General features: G+C 35.2%; 1 protein-coding gene across 1 annotated transcript in view; it reads right to left on the reverse strand.

Moving 5' to 3' along the window:
• Nucleotides 1-14,606, reverse strand: part of ppfia2 (PTPRF interacting protein alpha 2) — a 260,698-nt gene that overhangs the window by 60,924 nt on the left and 185,168 nt on the right. The window contains exons 13-21 of the mRNA XM_059978396.1: nucleotides 14,278-14,416; nucleotides 10,151-10,371; nucleotides 7,478-7,718; nucleotides 7,075-7,104; nucleotides 6,681-6,808; nucleotides 5,431-5,606; nucleotides 3,867-3,957; nucleotides 3,517-3,598; nucleotides 958-1,158 (exon numbers count right to left, since the gene is read on the reverse strand). Coding sequence (XP_059834379.1) covers nucleotides 958-1,158; nucleotides 3,517-3,598; nucleotides 3,867-3,957; nucleotides 5,431-5,606; nucleotides 6,681-6,808; nucleotides 7,075-7,104; nucleotides 7,478-7,718; nucleotides 10,151-10,371; nucleotides 14,278-14,416 — 1,309 coding nt within the window. The remainder of the gene's footprint in view (nucleotides 1-957; nucleotides 1,159-3,516; nucleotides 3,599-3,866; nucleotides 3,958-5,430; nucleotides 5,607-6,680; nucleotides 6,809-7,074; nucleotides 7,105-7,477; nucleotides 7,719-10,150; nucleotides 10,372-14,277; nucleotides 14,417-14,606) is intronic.

The raw sequence follows: 14,606 nt of genomic DNA on the forward strand, positions 1-14,606 counted from the left end.
TATGGTTAGTCATTAACATTAATAAACTGTATTTAGAATTCATACTCTAGTACTGGTAAGACTTTCTATTCTTGACCTTACTGAGAATACATATGAAAACAAAGAATTTAATAATTGAATTTACATAAAAACAAATTACAAACACATGTAAGCAATAGGACTTACTAAAATTAGAGATTAATAAATGATTAGATGCAGGCATATTGCAAATTTGCTGTGCCTGTACTTGTTTAGGCACAAAAAAAAATTGCCAAATGCTACAACATGCCAACTGTGGTAAAATCATGCATGTATTATTACAACTGGAACAACAGACCAAAAATGATGCAACAGCAGGTAAACATACATAATATAAATTTATGATTAGAAACAACAGTGAAACCATCAGCAAAAACCAGGAAGGATAATTAGTTACAATTTATAATACAAGAGATGGTTTAGGGATTCAAAGAATTATGACTGACAGCATATTTTCCAACTAACATATTCAAAATACACTGATCTATTTAAATTAGCAGCATTCTAAATAGAACTGCTCAGAAGTGTCATATAGCTAATAAAATGATGATTTTACTTGATACACAATATTCTTACTAGTTATACTCCAACAAATACTGAAAATGTGTATTTTGTTGTGTATAGTTGTCAGCTTATCTTATTTGTGCTGAAACCAATACATTCATATTTATAATTACAGTACACAAAAATACTTAAGAAATAGCTAAAAGGCAAAGTATATTTTAGAGTGACTTTAGAGTGATTTCAGCAACTTAATCCAATCATAGGATTTAGATGATCCTTATAAATTACTAACACTTCACTCACAGAGTTAAATTTATGTCAATTGAATACTTCAATTGCATTACATGTTGGTAATTCATTGCCTGCTACCTGTTGTTTTATACATACCTTCACCATTTAAATCTGAAAATAAGATTAAGGATAAATGATACTCACTGTCCTGGATGTTGGAGGTGCTGATGGACTTGTTAATGATACCATTTCCTGAATTGCCAGTCTGAGTTTTAAACGATGAAGAGGATTGCTGATTCCTATTTCCCTTTGAATCTCAGTATCAGATAAGGCAGACATAATGGCACCACTCTTCACGTTTGCCCGGCAAGCGGCAACGTACCAAGCAGGCATTCCTAGCCAAAGCTGTACACAGCAAAAGCATAAATCTCAATTAACAAGGTTGTTAATTTATTATTAATTGCACACAGAAAAATAAAATATGTGGATATCATTTTGAAAATGGAAGCAACCACTTAATAATTACTTACAATTGAGTTATGTAACACATTTGATACTTCATAAAGATCAAATATATTTTTTGTTAAAAGATCATAAAAAGTAGGAGGAGACAATCTAGCCCTCTTGTAGGCTCCACCATTCAATAATATCATAGTTGATCTTTTACCTCAGTACCATTTTCCTATAATTGTCCTAAAATGTCAACACCTATTGATTCCAGACTTGAGCATACTTGCAAATGAGCTTCCACTGCTCCTGATGGTAGAAAATTTATAAGATTTGCAAGCCTCTAGGCAAATTACTTCACATTTGTGAATAGCCGACCCCTTATTTTGAATACAAAATGCCTAACCGAGTGTTTATCTGTGCATCTGTTAAGCCTCAAAAGAAATTTGTCATTTAAATAAGCTCAGATTTTGTATTTCTAACCTCAATACAGTCGGCTCTCCTTATCCGTGAGGAATTGGTTCCGGGACCCCTTGTGGATACCAAAAATCGCAGTTGCTTAAGTCCCTTATTCAACCTGTCTCAATGCAGTGGACCTTAGGATCCAGCGGAACCCCAGACCTTATTTAATTGTCAGTGCAGTGGGCATTGGGACCCAGTGGTGGAGCTCTGAATCTGCAGTGTTTCTGTTCATGAAAATAATCACGATCATGATTGAAAATAAAGAAGAAATAATAAAGTGATCGGAAAGAGGTGAAACACCATTGGTCATTGTAAAAACATTAGGCTACGTTGGTCAACGATCAGAACAATTTTAAAGGATAAAGTGAGAAAGGCCCTGCCCCAATAAAAGCTACAATTATTTCTAAGCAACGCAGTGGTTTAATTATTGGGTTTTGGGGTTTTGAGTTTTTGGTCCTCCACATCAACCCGGCACGAATGGACAGCACACTCGGAAATGGTCTGTCACTGGCCCGGCGCTGAAACATATGTTCTTAAGTGGTTTATATGTATAGAAAGATAAAATATATACTATATACTAAGACAAACATTTGACTAACTGACGCTAAATAAAATCAGATGTAGCTGTTCCGACTTACTTAGTAAGAGAACTTGCGATTTTTTTTTATCCCAATCCACGATGACCCACGCACATCCTCCCGTATACTTTAAATCATCTCTAGATTACTTATAATACCTAATACAATGTAAATGCTATGTAAACTAGTTGTTATACTGCAATGTTTAGGGAATAATGACAAGAAAAAAAGTCTGTACACGCTCGAACAACAAGTGCTGGAAGAGCACTTTCGGATTTCTCGATTCGCGGATGCGGAACTCATGGATAAGGAGGGCCGACTATAGAGTCAAGGTCCAGCTTATCTAAATTCTCCTCATATGATAGAACAATCATCCCAGTAATCAATCTGATGAGCATGTATTGCACTTCATCAAGTACAAGTAAATCTTTCCCTAGATAGGAAGACCAGATGCGTACGTAATGTTTGGAAATGTATTTCGAGCAAGAATTCTGTACTTCTGTACTTAAATCCTCCCAAGTCCTACTTCCATTCTTAAATGATTGCTGTAACTACATGTTGACTTTCAATGAATCATGTATAAGACATTTAAATATCTCTGAATGCCAACATTTTTCAAATTCTCACTATTTAAAAATACTTGATGACACAAAAGACTGCAGATGCTGGAATTTGGATTGAGAGGGAAAGGGAAATGGAAAATGCAATTGGAGGCTAGGAAGTAGAACAGGAGAAGATTTTGGAGGAGAGAAATGGAGGTGGGGCAGTGGGTGGGGGGGGGGGGGGAGAATACTGCTGGAGCTGGGAGATGGAAGCCTATTTCAGTAAATGCTCTACTTCCAAAACTCAACCCTACATCCAGCCTAGGAAAAAGTTGGAATGGGGGTCCATGGGCATAGGCTCTGTACATATGCACCAATCTGGTATGATCCATCATATTCTGTACACTAATGTAAAAATGTACATTTCTAGAATGAAATATTACTAGTGCAGACTGTACTTTGAGAGCTTGAGTGATAGTTCTGTCATTTTACATTAAAATACAACTGCAAGGTATTATATTATTCATTTATTTGTGCCCTTGACAAGCAGTATTTCTTGCTGGTGAAGCAAGTCTATAAAATTACCCCTGCTGAAAAAATAAACGAACAATGAAAAGTAAAGCATTGTTTAAATTGACTGAGTTGTTGTTCATCTCAGGGCACTATTTTGTTCCTTAGAAGTGACAAGTTATTTGTTTACATTCAGAAATTTAAAAATGATAAAACTATTCTACCTCAAGCCATGCTACTACTGTTGGTCCATCCCACTGAGCAAATGGCAAACCTTTCCTCCGGGCTTCTTCTAATAACTCATGCCTATAAAATATAACAAATATTTTGAAATGCATATTTTCATCTATTTAGCAAGAGTCTGTTACCACAGTTAAGGTGCTAACCTTAAATTATTAATGTAAATAAGATGCCAAGTATGAAATTAGACTTCAGCAATTAGCACAAAATAGCAAAAAGAAAATCAACACCTCGTTTATATTCTATGCAATTTCCTTTTATGTTCACATTTTTTATACTTGAATGCATTTTTTAAATAAATAAATATGGATATTTTCATTTGGTTAATACTTACTTTTTCTTCAATCTTCTGTCTTTTTCTGCTTGTGTTCCTAATTTGCCCAATCCAAGGGAATCTTGGTTACCAATTTCTGCGTCAAAAATACCTGCTGAAAGCAAGTGCAATTCAGGGTAAAATTGACAGAATTAACAATATACTTTGCAATAATACAGAAGGGATTTGGACATGGTATTATTTTCAATTTATTTTATTTGTCATTATAAGGGCTGCAATTAAGTTTCAAAATCTGCCTTTAAATGCCGGTTAACTTGTATTTAAGTGAGATAACTAGAATACAAATGCAGACTAGATGAAAGGTTCTCCAGAGATTCAGGACTGAAATGTATTTCCCCATGGAAATAAAACTGGAAAGAGTTTTGATAAAGACCTTGTCTTGTATCAATATTTTAGCAAGGTGATTTGATTTTCCCTGTTCTGCTTTATATTGCAGAATTCCTATGCAGCCTACGTATCTTATTTCTGACAGATGATAATAATAGTGAGATCCTCACTAGGAATCTTATTCCATTAGTTTTGCAAATCCCATATGACAATACTTAACAGGGGACTCTGGGTTTGTCCTTAAGTTTTCACGTGAACAGGGCAATAAATAAATAGGAAAAATGCTATAGATAAAATATCTTGCCTACATTTTGTAGCAGTCCTTTAATTTATCTGAAACATAGCCGGCATTCATATTTTGTATAGGTTCTCAGAGGGAAATGGTTAAAGATGAAAATGACATAATTTAAGATTAACATTAATCTCTCTCTTCAATTTATTTGCTAGTGCTTCATGACAAGGAATTTTCTCTTTCTAGCACATTACCTGCTTTGCAAGCCAATTTCCTGTTGTTTCTGTAGAAATGAAAGTTCAGAGGAAAGGCTACTTGCATATCCATGTCTGGCAGGAAAATGGGATCCTACCGATAGAATCCAAACCTCAAACAAGAAAACCTGTAGATTTTGGACATCTTTGCACTTCCACAGCAGACGACACCAAAAGATTTGCATGTGAAATGTTGCCTCACCTGAAAGGTCTGTTTGAGGCCCTGAATGGAGATAAGGCAGGAGGTGAATGGGCAGGTGTAGCATTTCTATCACTCGCAGGGATATGTGCCAGGAGGGAGATTAGTGGGGAGGGAGAAATGGACAAAGAAGTCAACTAGGAAGGTGGTAGGGTCCCATTGAAGATGGCAAGGTTAAGGGGAACGATGAGCTGGATGCGGAGACTCATGGGATGGTAGGTGAGGACAAGAGCAACTTTTTCTCTGTTAATCAGTGATGATGAGTTGACGACTTCCAGGATGAAGGCTACAGTATTTTCTATTTTATTTTATGAAATGTAACATGAAAATAAGTTCACTTAATGAAGCCAATATCATTCAAAAACTGAAAAGGAAACAAACTTGTTTCGTTAAACTGGGATAGTGAAGTAGACAATAGTTTTCTTTCCAGAAACAAATGTTTTTCTAAGAAAATGATGTAAGCAGTAAACAAAATATATACACAAATGGGGTCACTTCATAAAATAGGAAATTTTTATTTTCAATAGAGCCTTTGATAAACAGATCACTGACCTTGAACTGATGCTAAGTGATCTTTGGCAAGATGTCCGAGACGTCCTTTCTCTCTCTTGCCAAATAAACGTCCTATTGAGGATTTGATTCCTTTTTTCTTTTGTGCTTTATGGAGTGAGTCCTGGCTACTTGTACTACTGTAGTTGCCCATTTCTGCTTCAATTGATGCTGAAAAACTATGAATGATCAAAGTAAATTTATCAAAGTACATATATATGTCATCATATACAACTCTGAGATTCATTTCCTTTACACAGTAAGTCTAAGAAACCAATAGAATCAATGAAAGACCACATCAAAACAGGATGAACAAGCAATCAATGTGTGAAAGACAACCCTGCAAATAGAAAATAAAAAAATGATAATAATAATATCAAGAACATGAGATGAAGTGACCTTGAAAGTAAGCCTCATAGGTTATGGGAACAGTTCAGTGATGGGGTGATTGAAGTTATCCCCTCCGGTTCAACAGCATGATGGTTGAGGGGTAATAACCATTCCTGAACCTGGTCATGTGGGACCAGAAACTCCTATCCATTTTTCCTTGATGGCAGCAGTGAGAAGGGTGGGGTCCTTGATTATGGATGCTGCTTTCCTGCAATATTGTTCCATGTAGATGTGCTCAGTGGGGGAGAGGGCTTTACCCATTATGGACTGGGCCCCAGCCACTATTTTTTGGAAGATTTGTACAAGAGCATCGATGTTTCCATACCAGCCTAGAGTGCAACTAGTCAACATACTCAGGATACAAATTGGCATTTTACAAACTTTTTTCTTCATTTAACTTCTAAGAAATAATCCGTTACTACTGCCACTTTTGCAACACTTCAATTATTGGGTACCAAATTAAACTGCCAATAAATGAAAAAAAAGTGATGATGCCATGAAAATTTCAGTTCACAAATTTCCACTACCTACAGAAAATAAAACATTTGTGAAGTCAAATAATTTAAAAAAAAATAGCTAATATTCTAAATTTATCTTATGGGCATAAGTACAGCAGAAGATGAAAAAAATGAGTCACAGAATGGTCCCAAATAATATCATTCTCAAAAAAAATTTCTCTTTAAGTATTATCCTCTGAAACTTTTCTCTCACAGGAATGACAGCACTTTAAAATAATACTAATCTGTACTACATCTATCCTTATATGAAATATATTGATAAACTGATATATGTATATACAGTATATTGAATAAAGTATCTCTGAAGGAGCTACTAGGAATAGATCCCTGCAATGGCATACTCACCTTCGCATGTCATCATGGTAGGATGGGAGGGTGTGTGTCATTCTGAGTGGCCTTGGTGATGATGGAGGTGATGTTTCACATTTTATTGTGGCTTTGTCTTCGCGACTATCTTCCTGCACGGCAGCAATCTGAAGAGTAAGAAGAAGAGTGTTGATTTTTCTATGTCCAAAAACATTGCAGCTCTAATATTATTTGGTAAATATATATTGCCACATAATATAAAATGCAATCATTAGTATTTGCTTACTTTCTGAATAATGACAGATTTCAATAGATTTCAAATTGAAAGAATAATTTTACATAAATTATTTACACTAAATTTTTTTTGAAATATATTTCTCGAAGAATAATTTAAATATATGCTACTTCCGTGGAATGCAATTAATATAATTACCTTTCTCCTATGTTTCCTTAGATCACTAGGCTGATTTTGCAAAAGAATAAAGGGATAGAATTAAGCAGGATCTGCAGATTTTCATTGTAAGCATTTACAATTTGACTCTGAATAGAAGTTTACTGTGTGTCATACATCACAAACCAAAGAGATGTTTACACCTAGCTCGTTGAACATGCTTTCAAATCTAGACTCTCAGACTTCCCATTCAAATACATCATGCAAGTTTTTATGTTGGGCTTGAACTATGAATATCATCCTATGTTTTCTGCAATCTAAATATTTGAAATGCAAAAGATTTAACTTTTGTTTGTCTTGTGCCCATATCAATAATTCATTTAAAAAAATTTCACAGCATGCACCCTCAAGAAAATTCATCATTATACTTCACTCATAAACTTACCAGAGTCATGATGCCCATGCGATCCATGTCCCGGGCAGGGCTACGTGCTCTGAATTTGGGTGTTGAATGTCCACTAATAGGAGGAGAGGAACTAGCTAGTGATGAAGCGGTAACAGAGCCCGTAATAGATCTCCCTGGATGCATTCTGGCCAAATTAAGACCTTCAAGGCTAACACTACCCACTCGATTTTCTATTTCCTCAGCACGAAGCTCAGTTGATTCTTTCTCTTCCTGGATCAACCTGAAAAATGCAAAATAGTTTTAAGATAGTCATGTATTTCAGTTCTATCACACTACAGGATATTTTTAATTCAGAGGCAGCAAACCATTATTCAAGTTAATTTTTATAATCTTGAATCATGATATAGAAAGAAAGAAAAATCTTTAATGTACTGCAGTGACTAGTGGGGTACCACAAGGCTCAGTGCTGGGACCCCAGTTGTTTACAATATATATTAATGATTTAGATGAGGGAATTAAATGCAGCATCTCCAAGTTTGCGAATGACACGAAACTGGGTGGCCATGTTAGCTGTGAGGAGGATGCTAAGAGGATGTAGGGCGACTTGGATAGGTTAGGTGAGTGGGCAAATTCATGGCAGATGCAATTTAATGTGGATAAATGTGAGGTTATCCACTTTGGTTGCAAGAACAGGAAAACAGATTATTATCTGAATGATGGCTGATTAGGAAAAGGGGAGGTGCAACGTGACCTGGGTGTCATTGTACACCAGTCATTGAAGGTGGGCATGCAGGTACAGCAGGCGGTGAAAAACGCAAATGGTAAGTTGGCATTCATAGCAAAAGGATTTGAGTACAGGAGCAGGGAGTTTCTACTGCAGTTGTACAAGGCCATGGTGAGACCACACCTAGAGTATTGTGTGCAGTTTTGGTCTCCTAATCTGAGGAAAGACATTCTTGCCATAGAGGGAGTACAAAGAAGGTTCACCAGATTGATTCCTGGGATGGCAGGACTTTCATATGAAGAAAGACTGGATCGACAAGGCTTATACTCACTGGAATTTAGAAGAATGAGGGGGGATCTTATTGAAACGTATAAAATTCTAAAGGGATTAGACAGACTAGATGCAGCAAGATTGTTTCCGATGTTGGGGAAGTCCAGAATGAGGGGTCACAGTTTAAGGATAAAGGGGAAGCCTTTTAGGACCGAGATGAGGAAAAACTTCTTCACACAGAGAGTGGTGAATCTGTGGAATTCTCTGCCACTGTTTCCAATGGCTATATTTAAGAGGAAGTTAGATATGGCCCTTGTGGCTAAAGGGATCAGGGGGTATGGAGAGAAAGCAGGTACAGGGTTCTGAGTTGGATGATCAGCCATGATCATACTGAATGGCGGTGCAGGCTCAAAGGGCCGAATGGCCTACTCCTGCACCTATTTTCTATGTTTCTATGTATTGATCTAATAACCATAGGGAAGAAAATCTGTTGTTCTTATGCAATTTTTACTCAAGGTAACTGCATTCATAAAAAAAAATGCTTGACTCACAAACAATCTCTGAAATGGTCTAGAGATGTATAAAACTGATTATCACATAAACAGCACCAGTGCCTCTACATTACTCAAGTACATTTGAGATCAACAATAAATGCTTAACCTTATAGCCATCCCACACCTCTTGAAAAATTGATTTGGGTGATGCTCATGAATCTTTACCCAAAGAGATTTCTACACACTGATGGAGGAAAGTATTAAACAAATATACCCAAACAATGGATGATATTGGAAATCATTGTAGTTGGCAAAATCTCAGATGGTAATGATGATGCATACAGGAGTACAAGAGAATGGCTGGTCTCGAGGTGTTGCAATAACAACCTTGCAATCAATGACAGCAAGAGCAGGAAATTAGACTATCAAATTTCTACAGATGGATAGCATTCTGACTGGTTGCATCACTTTTTGGTACGGAGGTGCCAATGCACAGAATTACAAGAGGCTTCAGAAGATTGTAGGCTGAGCCAGCATGACCCTCTACACCACCAAGGACATCTTCCAAAGGCAGTGCCTCAGGAAAGTAGCATCCATCATTAAGAACCCTCACTATCCATGACAGGTAGGAACAGCATCTTCCCTTTTGCCATCAGATTTTTGAATGGTCCATGAGCACTATCAAGTGATTCCTCTTTTGTACTATTTATTTATTTTTATCGTAATTTATGGTAGTCCATTATTTTTGCACGGTACTACTGCCACAAAACACCAAATTTAACAACTTACGTCTCAGTAGCGATAAACCTGATTCTGATTTTGAATATACTGAATAGGCAGGCAACGTTCTTCTATATTCTTTTCAATGCTTCTTTAACAGTATTTAACTATATAATAACCTAACTGAATACCATGTACCATAACACATCAAAAATTTAAAGTTAAACCTATCTTTTGATTTCTAATTTTGTAAATGCATTCCACCACTCAAATCCCCTTACAAAAGATTGTGAAGTCAATGGCTGGCATGGATTTAGTTGAGAATAGGCTCCTGTCACATTATACAAATCTGTGCAGTTGCCTGTTTTTCCATACACTATCCTATATTTATCTAAATTACAACATACTTACTAACTCTTAATTCATCTGCTAAATATATTTTAAATCTCTTACAATAAGTCATTTTGAAACACAATGTGACAAAGACAGAAGAACAGAATCCACCTTATTTCATTGTTAATAGCATCAAGCTGCTCTTGTAACATCATGGCAAGTGTCTGTGCATCAGAGTGCCCACTTGGTGAAAGAAGATCCATGGAACTAAATATTGTTTCTCTGTCATCATCATCAATATCAGACATTTCAGTGTCACTTTCAAACTGGTGGCTGCTCAGCATACCAATCTGCTGAGTTCTGCTCCATTCTTTGTCACTAGCTATCTGCATCTGAAATGCAAAAGAAAGGTTAACTGTTTTAGGCTGATTGCTTTAATCATTTATTATGATTTCAATGAAAGGACTACAAGAATCTTGGAGGAATGCAGATCTTCTGCTTAAGTTATGAGAGATGAACCTCATATTTCATAACCTCCCATGTTATCATTTTAATTTCTCTGGTGGTTCGAAAACAAATGGAAAGCGATAAAATGTTATTTCTTTTGGCTTGATCTTAATCTCTCTATATTATCTTTTGTATCTTTATAAAGTCACATATTTAGATCCATTAAAATGTGTATTTTCAAATCTGTACATACTTGATATATTTAAAATCTACTGAGTTTGGAACTAACTGCTGTTTTTCACATGTTGAAGTCAAATTTTACTTCCACAGATTTTCATTTTCAGTGCAAAAATTGAAAGTAATTTTCCCTCCAGATCGGTGGGATTAGGTTTTAGGAATGTATGTAAATGGACTTAAATCCAGACTCAACTCATTTCTAAACAGTCACTTGCAGTTATAATGAAAATAGGGCAAGGCTTGGAGGGACCTGCTTTCAGAAACTGGATCCTTTATTTAACTAGCTTAACAATTATTCATGTCTTAAATACTTAAACTTTAAAGCTGAATTTATCTTTTTTTGGAATAGAGAAGAGCAGTATGGATTAGGTAAATACTGTTGCAACACTGCTTTTTGGTAGTGAATAGGACTGGGTTTCTGCGCAAATTCTAAGAAAATTTGTTTGGAATTTGGAATACAGTACTCCAAATGTTCCCAAACACACCTGCTGAAAGCTCTAGTCAGCCCCCTCCCTCCCTCCATGTCCCTGCCTCGTTAATCATGGGACACTAAAGATTTTCTCCATGTTCCCCAAATCCCCAAGGCCAGCTCACTGTTCTTCTTCAACCCTCAATCTCCCATATGAATATCAGTGATTTCTTGCCCTCCTTCTACAATGTTAGTCTACATAAACGTTGTTAATGTCCTCTGCTCTTTGATCGCTTTAACCTGCATATTAATCTTCTAATCCAAACCCCAACATTTCCATCAAATATTGATACCTCTAGCTTAACCCACTCTCTCAGGCCTCACCATCAATATCTCCCCTAAACCTAAGCATTCCTGTACCCTCATCCATTTTCAGTCAAATCCTCTGGTCTTAGTATATATCGTTTCTTGCTATCCCTGATCTCTCTCACTACTCCAACTATGTGTTACAGCTTTCAATTGGTCCCAGCTTTCTAAGTATTGTGTTTCTTAGCCCAAACTTTGGTCCCCAATCTCCCTATTTCTTCTAAAACTCAGAAAGTAATGGAAACATTCAGCACTCTTCAATCCTAAATAGTAACTGTTTCTCCTTCCCTAGATGCTGTCTAACTTGCTGCATAATATGTGAATTCTATGTATTTATTTCAGATTTTCAGCAGCTGCAACTTTTTTCATTTCCTCTTTCTACTTGTTGGTTCCAGCTGCTGTCAAGTCAATTAAGCTTTCAATCTGGGTGGCTGAAAGTAAATTTAAAAATTGGTAATCAGTAATTGTTTTTAATTTCTTGAAAATAACTAGTTTTCTTGGTTTTCCAAGCAAAAGTTGCACTGTTGTAACTATATGTTGTAATTATGTGGTTTTGTGCAGGTCTTGTAGCTTTAGTTTTTGGTCTTGTTTGTCTGGTGGATTTGGAGCTCCTTCCCGGGGAATGTGCTAGATGGTAGTGCGATATTAATATGCAGCAACCTCTCCGGACTCTGGATTGGGGATTGCCAAACGTTATGTGGATTTTCTAGTGTAGTCTGTTTTATCATATGCTTTTGTGATATCATTCTGGGGAAACATTGTCTCATTTTTTGACTGCATTGCATTTGTGGTTTCTAAATGACAATAAACTGAATCTGAAAAGTATGTATATATCTAACCTCCATTAATGTCAAGGCATTTATTGTTATCAAAAAGAATTACAGTGCCAACTCTTGCATATTCAATCCTTTCGGCTTAAAATTAAAGATAATTTCTGAAAGAAATATCTGACATTTATTTTCTTTAGGATAAAACTATTTCTCCAACTTCTAAGGTTTTATTAAGATCTTAGAGTAAAAATGGATTTGTATTTCATTCTTACTTTCCCAAGCAGAAGATTTAAAAGCTTGAGAACATATATAACCAGTTTCAAAGACAGCTTCTGTCCTGCTGTTATAACTCTTGAATGAACCTCTGATTCAATAAAAGTGTACTCTTGATCCTTCAAGCTATCTTGTAATGGACTTTGCACCTCATTAGTCTACCTGCATCACACCTTCTTTGTAATAACACAATATTCTGCATTCTGAATTACTTTTCTTTTGTACTACCTCCATGTGCATATGTAGGGTATGATGTATGTCTGTATGGTGCGCTAACAAAAACTTTTCACTGTGTGTTGGTATATGGGACAATTATAAACAAATTACCAATTAAGAGTTCAGCAAAATAAAAAAAAAACTCCACAAATTTTCTATGCAACAGTTTTGTATTTTTTTAGTTATTGATGAAATGTCACCTCAGTAACAATCTGATCTGACCAGAGATTATGTTTATTATTTTTTAAAGTACAATATTGATTGAAGAAAAATTATTGACACATGCACCATAAATAAACTTGTTACATCATGTCAAATATATGTATTTAATCCTACAAATTTATTTCATTTTTAATCTTTTTTATTGATTTAAAAAATTTAAAGACAAATACAAATCAGAGAATATATCAAATACATATTCAAATAAAAGTACAAACAAAAAAGGAGTGTACACTATCAAAATCATATATAGTATAATATAGTAAAAAGGAACCACAACTGCTCTTAACAATTCAAGAAAAAAAGACTAAAGATTAATATTATTAAGAAAAAAAAAACACTAAACAAACTTAAAACAAAAAAAGACTGAACATTCCACTTCAAGATATAATTACAAAAAAAGAGAAAAAATCCTTCTGGTCAAATCTGAAACACCACAGAGAAGAAGACAAAAGATTACCTAAAGAAGTGAAAAAGAAATAAAAAAGAAGAAAATTTAAATCATATGAAAATATTGAATGAAATGTTGCCATGTTTGCTCAAATTCAAAAGAAGTATCAAATGTCTGAATTCTAATTTTCTCCAAGCTTAAACATGGCATAATGGAGGAGAGCCAAAAAAAAACAGTAGGTGGATCAGGATCTTTCCAATACAAAAAAAACTCTCCTAGCCAATAAAGTTGAAAAAGCTATAATACATTGAGCAGAAGCAGAATCATTTCCTGCTTCCTTTGGAGTGATCCCAAAGATTGCTGTAAGTGAATTACGTTGTAGGTCCAAACCTATGACTTTGGATAATGTTCTAAAAACATCTCTCCAAAAATTATTTAACTTTATACAAGACCAAAACATATGAGTTAAGGTAACCACCTCGGCATTACATCTAGTGGATAAATATGATGTATCTAACGCACAATTTTTTTTAGATATTTACAAGTTAGGAATTTTCTACGAGAGTTACTGTATTACCGAATTATCCATTTCTTCATTTACCAAATATGATAGATGTTATTTTTCAGCTTAAACCATCTCAAAAAGGATTGATAGCCATTATATATAAGCGACTTATGAATTTACGAATGATGTCTAATGAAAAGGTTAAACATGCTTGGAAACTGGAACTTCGGCATTCACTTCCAGATGATTAATGGAATAAAATTTATCATTTAGTTAATGACTCATCCATCTGTGCCCGTTACTCCTTGATTCAGTTCAAGGTAGTGCACAGGGCACATATGTCAAAAGATAAACTGGCGTATATTTTTTCCAATATAAATCCTACAAATTTAAGATTTAAACAAAAGATAACACTGGCTTTAATGATAACATAGGTATACATTTATTCAAATATTAAGTACAAACCTTTGGTTCTTCTCTGCGGCTAATTGCATGCCCCTTCTGTGATCTCCTTAGCATTTTGGATGACCTAAAATGCTCAGATTGGCTATCTATCAATGAGCCCATGGAATACCGCTTATCAGGTGAAGGATCCAAAAGAGGCCTGCAGATAACAATAGTATGGACTGGAGGTCACTCCCTTCCAAACATTATTTTTACTATAATTAAACCTGAAAGGTTAGTATCAATTACAACAGCTATACTAATAATATTTAATGTTATTAATGAAATGTTAATAAATGAAAATTATATAAATACTTGAACTATCAACTATATTCTACCTTTGTCTTGAT

Source organism: Hypanus sabinus, chromosome 8 (genome assembly GCF_030144855.1).
Source record: "Hypanus sabinus isolate sHypSab1 chromosome 8, sHypSab1.hap1, whole genome shotgun sequence".
Taxonomy (NCBI): Eukaryota; Metazoa; Chordata; class Chondrichthyes; order Myliobatiformes; family Dasyatidae; genus Hypanus; species Hypanus sabinus.